Below are 7088 nucleotides of genomic sequence, written 5' to 3' on the forward strand. Positions count from 1 at the left end.
ATAGTGGGGCAGTTAAGCAGATAAATCGTTCACTTCTTTGATAAAAGCACCAAATTTGGAAAAGATGTAGATTCATGTACCCTGAAAATATTTAGATTGAAGCCACCCCAAATTTGACCCCTGGCGTCCGTGGCGACCATCTTACAAAATGGCTGCTGTCGTTAGCACTAGTTATCTGGACTTTTTCAAGACAAACGCACCAAATTTGCTTTGAGGTAGATTCATTTACCCTGAATAGATTTAGATATGGAGCCACCACAGATTTGGCCACTGGAGACCTTGGTAGTCATCTTAAAAAATGGCCATAGATGGTAATGCAATTTTACATTTCACAAGGCCTATTTTGAGACAATCACCACATTTGGCACAGAGGTAGATTTAGAGGTAGATGTAGGTACCCTAACATTTTTAGATATAGAGCCACCACATATTTGGTCCGAGTGCCATGAATGCCATCTTACTAAATGTCCCCAGGCTGTACAACTATTTTACAAACATTAAATCTACAAAACATCATGGCATATAGTGTACTTCTTTGACTTTTAAAAGTCATAGCCTATACTTCTTGGCTTGAATCTTCTGAATGCCAAAAAAGGCTTAAAGGCCCAGTGCAGTCAAAAACTTGATTTCCCTATGTTATATATACATACAGTACCAGTCAAAGGTTTGGACACACCTACACATTCAGGGGTTTTGTCTTTACTTTTACTATTTTCTATATTATAGAATAATATTGAAGACATCAATACTATGAAATAACACATATGGAATCATGTAGCAATCAAAAATGTTGTATATTTTATATTTGATATTTTTTTTAGCCACCCTTTGCTTTGATGACAGCTTTGAACACTCTTTGCATTCTCCCAACCAGCTTCACCTGGAATGCTTTTCCAAAAGTCTTAAAGGAGTTCCCACATATGCTGAGCTATTGATGGGACAAACTTCCAGAAGGACAACGATCGCTGCAGCACTCCACCGATCAGGCCTTTATGGCAGAGTGGCCAGACGGAAGCAACTCCTCAGTAAAAGGAACATGACGGCCCTCTTGGGGTTTGCCAAAAGGCACCCAAATGACTAATGATGAGAAACAAGATTCTCTGTTCTGATGAAAAGAAGATTGAACTATTTGGCCTGAATGCCAAGCGTCTGGAGGAAACCCAGTACCATCCCTAAGGTGAAGCATGGTGGTGGAAGCAGCATTATGCTCTGGGAATGTTTTTCTGCGACAGGGACTGGGAGACTAGTCAGGATCGAGGGAAAGATGAGCAGAGTGAAGTACAGAGGGATCCTTGATGAAAACCTGCACCAGAGTGCTTAAGACCTCAGAGTGGGACAAAGGTTCACTTTCCAACAGGACAACAACCCTAAGCACACAGCCAAGAGAATACAGGAGTGGCATTGGGACAAGTCTCTGAATGTCCTTGAGTGGCCCAGCCAGAGACGGACTTGAACCCGATCGATCATCTCTGGAGAGACCTGAAAATAGCTGTGCAGCAACGCTCTCCATCCAACCTGACAGAGCTTGAGAGGATCTGCAGAGAAGAATGGAAAAAACTCCACAAATACAGGTGTGCCATGCTAGTAGTGTTATGCCCAAGGAGACTCGAGGCTGCCAAACTTTCTTCAACAAAGTACTGAGTAAAGGGTTTGAATACTTATGTAAATGAGATGTTTCTTTTTTAAATTTCTATTACATTTGCAAACATTTCTAAAAAACATTTTTTGCTTTGTCATTATGGGGTATTATGTGTAGATTGTTGAGGGAAAAAAACGATTTCATCAACTGTGAAATAAGGCTGTATCCTTACAAAATGTGCAAAATGTCAAGGGGTTTGAATACTTTCCGAAGGCACTGTATGTACTGGGGATGGAACAACTCAGCAAATGGAAAATAAGGGAGGAGGAGAGGTGGACCTCTCTGCATACAGTGTGTCTATAATGCATTTGTTGTGTATATGTCAATTAGATTTCTCATCTTGGCCTTTATTCTTATGTGTTACAGGTACAGTGCCTTCAGAAAGTATTCATACCTCTTGACTTGTTCCACATTTTGTTGTGTTACAGCCTGATTGATCTTTTCACAAACATCGACACACAATACCTACCCCATAATGACAACGGAAAAACATGTTTTTAGACATTGTTGCTAATTTATCGAAAATGAAATCCAAAAAGATCTCATTTACATAAGTATTCACACCCCTCTGTCAATACATTGTAGAAGCAAGTTTTGCAGCGATTACAGCTGTGAGTCTATCAGGGTAAGTCTCTAAGAACTTTCCGCACCTGGATTGAGCAACATTATTATTTTAAAAAATCTTCAAGCTCTGTTAAATATGCTGCTGATCATTCCTAGACAACCATTTTCAGGTCTTGCTTTAGATTTTCAACTAGATTTAACTGTAACTTGGCCACTCAGGAAGATTCACTGTCTTCTTGGTAAGCAACTCCAGTGTAGATTTGGCCTTGTGTTATAGGTTATTGTCCTGCTGAAAGGTGAATTCATCTCCCAGTGTCTTGTGGAAAGCAGACTGAAACAGGTTTTCCTCTAGGATTTTGCCTGTGTTTAGCTCCATTTCGTTAATTTTTTTATTAACTATCCAGTCCTTAACGATTACAAGCATACCCATAACACGATGCAGCCACCACTTTGCTTGAAAATTTGGAGGCTGGTACTTGTATTGGATTTGCCCCAAACATACAACTTTGTATCCAGGACAAAAAGTTAATTGTTTTGCCAATTGTTTTGCAGTATTACTTTAGTGCCTTGTTGAAAACCGGATGCATGTTTTAACATATTCCAAAGCATCTTCCCACGGCTAGGTACCCATAACTTGATGCAGCCACCACTATGCTGGAAAATATGGAGAGTGGTACTCAGTAATGTGTTGTATTAGACTTGCCCCAAACATTGCAAACAGGATGCATGTTTGGGAATAATTTGTATTCTGTACAGGCTTCCTTCTTTTCACTCTGTCAATTAGGTTAGTATTGTGTCATCAGCGTTGTTGATCCATCCTACCATTAAATTCTGTGACTGTTTTAAAGTCACCACTGGCCTCATGGTGAAATCCCTCAGCGGTTTCCTTCCTCTCCGGCAACTGAGTTAGGAAGCATGCCTGTATCTTTGCAGTGAAAGTACAATTAATAACTTCACCAGGCTCAAAGGGATATGTCTGCTTTTTAAAAAAAAAAGACCTATCTACTAATAGGTTCCCTTCCTTCTTTGCGAGGCATTGGAAAAAGTCTATGGTCTTCATGGTTGAATCTGTGTTTGAAATCCACTTTACAGATAATTACAGATCCACTTTACAGAAATCCACCTTTCAGATAATTGTATATGTGGGGTACAGAGATGAGGTAGTCATAACAAAATGATGTTTAACACTTATTTCACACAGAGTGAGTCCATGCAACGTATTCTGTGTCTTGTTAAGTTCATTTTTACTCTTGCTCTTATTTAGGCGTTTCCATAACAAAGAGTTTCAATACTTATTGACTCAAAACATTTCAGCTTTTCATTTTTAATACAAAATATAGAAAAACATTCCACTGTGACATTATGGGGTGTTGTGTGCAGGCCAGTGCCAAAACATCTCAATTTAATCCATTTAAAATTCAGCATGTAACACAACAAAATCCGTAAAAAGTCAAGGGGTGTGATTTTTTTTTTCTGATCGCACTCTACATTCTATATCTATGCTATACCTTTCCTCATCCCTTCTTTTAACTTTTTCCATTTTCTTTTGGGGAATAGTAATGTGCGTTTCCTTTTGTAAACAGTGCTGGTCTCTGGTAACAATCCCCATCTCACGAGTCAAGAATCCCTCTGTTCTCTCTTCCCTCACTTTCTTCCCTCATTTTATTTCCTGTGAAAAAGTAATTTGTCTATAGGTGCAAGGTGACTGTGTGAAGTTTTACAGCTTTAATTGTAGTCGTACTCACTTTCCCTTTCTTTCTGACTGTTTCTCTCACTCTCTCTGTCTTCCTCTCCTCTCTCCCCATGCCACTTCCTCTCTCTTGTTTTTCCTCTCTTTCCCCCTCTCTCTCTCCCACCTTCTCCCTCTCTCTCTGACTGTAAATCTTTTGTGGCTCCTGAACGTTCAGCTCTGCAAATGCTGTCGGAGTATCTCACAAATGAATGGATTATCTCATTGTAATGTCATTTCTATTACTATTCACGTCCTATTTTAAGCATAATGTGAACTAACCAATACCTATGAACTAACTAATACCTAGTGTACTCTAAAGGCAGCAATACCTCCTATGGCTGGTGAGCTACTACTGTATGACAACAGCTAACCAGTGCAATATAAGAAAATGGTCATTTGACAATAGCTATAATGTTTCTCTGTGTTATGTAATTCAACTGATAATGGCCGAGGTTAGAGCTGGGGTAGAAACCTACAGTCTACAGACACAAGTATGTCAATGTTCAATGTTCAGGAAAGAGAGACAGAGTCCCGAGTCATTTCAAATAGGTTAAAGGGAAAGGAAAATGGGGATACCTACTCAGTTGTACAACTGAATGCAGTCAACTAAAATGTGTCTTCCACATTGAACCCAGGTGGGAATGGAGAATTGAGAACCAAGAAAAGAACATACTGTACAGATACAGATATAGGATCTCAATTTGATCACTCTCTTGTTGCTGAGAATATTCCAGCAAAGCAGGAAATGCAAGACTTGTAGTGTATATGAGTTTTTCAAAGGATTCCAAAGTTAGCCATTTCCACTTTGAAATTTCAGACTTGATTTGCCCGTACAAAAAATGTATCACCCCCTACAAAAATGTCCCTTAATTATAATCCACATAATAATTCACATTTCCTCTTGTTGCAGAACTATTTTCCTGCTGGAGCAAACTGGCTGTACAGTCATTCCACTTGGACTGCAACTCCAGATGGGCGATCTTTCAAAGCTTTTGTTTTGCTGTCCCACTCACTCTTTTGGTCTAGGTTTCTGACATTCTTTTCTATTCCTGGCCTCACATGCTAAGGCCTTTCCTGTTCAGGAACAGCAGAAATATTCCAAGGGGTGAGTAAAACACAAATATCAAATATTCCTGCCACTCCCAATTTTATAAAGGAACAGCTTATTTATGGAATAATGCATGCATACCTTATCTAAAAGAAATGGTGGCACATTAACAAACACAAACCAACCAGGGAGAAAAAACTCAACCCTGCATTTGAGCTATGGGCTACAACAACATACTGTTATTAATCCTTGACTTCACCGTAGCTGTCACATGTACAGTAATGGTACAGAAAGCCTCTATATTTCCCAATTAACGTGTGCTGTGGATTTTGGGGCCTACCACCCAACCACATAACACAACAACAAACACCCTACACAGCCTCAACATTGGCCACATTCACACGCACTCGCGCACACACACACACACACACACACATACACACAGCCCCCTGGTGCACCTATTTTGAGTAAATACCTCCTTCTCTCCTCAGCTGAGTCAAGTTTACAGACTATGCTCTGCAATGTCATGTGGCAATACTTACTGCAGGCTCCCCTTCAAGGCCAAGGCAAAGGAAGATGTGGTTTCCCACATTCACATCAGACAACTATTTCACTGTCTATTTTTGTTTAGTTTTGTGTAGTATCAAAAGAAATGCAGATGCATGATACAACACAACACAACACAACACAACACAACACAACACAACACAGAAGCACTCATGACATTTCAAGGGAATGGTTTCATATCCTGCAAATGCAGCTTGATCTTTGAATGTGTAAAAAAAATATTGTCATCAACACTTTGTACAGATACTGTTCATATGACATAGACATTCTTTTCCACTATTGATGTAACGTTTGTTCAATAACTTTTCAGTATCACATAATGTCCTTTGAAAACACCTACCCAGTGCAGAGGTAGCAACTTTCTTACGTGTCAATAAAATAAAAAGCTTGTACTCCATAACAGAGAATCTGACAGTACAAACTTAACCAACCACATTTACGTACACTACTGTAACGGCACCTTTTTCTACTTCTAAAGGTTCACCCAGTCAGCAGATCTCACCTCTCTCTGCTCTCTCTGCTCTCTCTCTCTCTCTGCTCTCTCTCTCTCTCTCTCCCTCTCTCTCTCTCTCTCTCTCTCTCTCTCTCTCTCTCTCTCTCTCTCTCTCTCTCTCTCTCTCTCTCTCTCTCTCTCTCTCTCTCTCTCTCTCTCTCTCTCTCTCTCTCTCGCTCTCTCTCTCTCTCTTTGAAACCCCCAAACTAACTGAAAAAGAAAGCCATGGTGAAACTCCAAAACTCACCCCAGCGATTGTAACAAACTTTGCTCGACAGCCGTGAGCAGAATAAGAAGCAAGGGAACTAACATACAGTTCACCAAAGCCTCCGCACGCATGTTTAAATCCCACAGAAACCTGGAGTGAAGTCGCCTACAAGAATTTACCCCCTTTTTTCCCAAACAGAGGGAGAGCTAGAGGGAGCGAGGAAGAGGAGGAGTGGGGAAGAGAAGGAGAGAGAGAGGGAGAGAGAGCAATGGGTTGGACAGAACTGGTCAACCCTTCAGAGGCCAATAGCTCTCTCTCTCTCTCCATACAAGTGCCTTTGATTAGTTGTGACTCTCTCAGGCTGAGTCCTGGGCAGGAGTTGGAGAGGAGGAACCTGCCAAAAAAGAAAAGAAAAGTTCAGTCACAGTTATGTAATTAGAAACAGTCTTTCATACATATGATTTATCGTTGTTTTTTTCTCTTTCTTTCCTGAGTCCTGAGTTTCTTGATCAAAGACAAGTTTTGAATCAATAGTACCCTAATAGGTACTATACCTGACCATGGTCAAACTAATGAACACATTTTGCAAAGCAGTATTCATTGAACATTTAAATATTTTATTAGCATTTTTCAATTGTGTAAAAAAATGTTAATAATTATAGGCCTATTTAGATTTTTTTATTTTGTGATTATTGGAAGACACCTGACAAATGACTGATTCCCACAATCATTAATTGTGGGGGCAATTTATTTTTACCGTTGCAATACATTTACCTAAATAATTGTCATATATTGAATTTCCATGTCATGATTGCACTGACTGTTGGTTTTTTAAGG

General features: G+C 39.8%; 1 protein-coding gene across 1 annotated transcript in view; it reads right to left on the bottom strand.

Annotated features, from left to right (window-relative positions):
- The window catches only part of itgbl1 (integrin, beta-like 1), a 132444-nt gene extending 125941 nt beyond the window's left edge, over positions 1-6503 (bottom strand). The window contains exon 1 of the mRNA XM_035773088.2: positions 6291-6503. Within this exon, the coding sequence (XP_035628981.1) occupies positions 6291-6382 (92 nt within the window). The 5' untranslated portion in view covers positions 6383-6503. The remainder of the gene's footprint in view (positions 1-6290) is intronic.
- Positions 6504-7088: the final 585 nt, after the last annotated feature.

The sequence above is a fragment of the Oncorhynchus keta genome, chromosome 7, assembly GCF_023373465.1.
Source record: "Oncorhynchus keta strain PuntledgeMale-10-30-2019 chromosome 7, Oket_V2, whole genome shotgun sequence".
In the NCBI taxonomy this organism is placed as follows: Eukaryota; Metazoa; Chordata; class Actinopteri; order Salmoniformes; family Salmonidae; genus Oncorhynchus; species Oncorhynchus keta.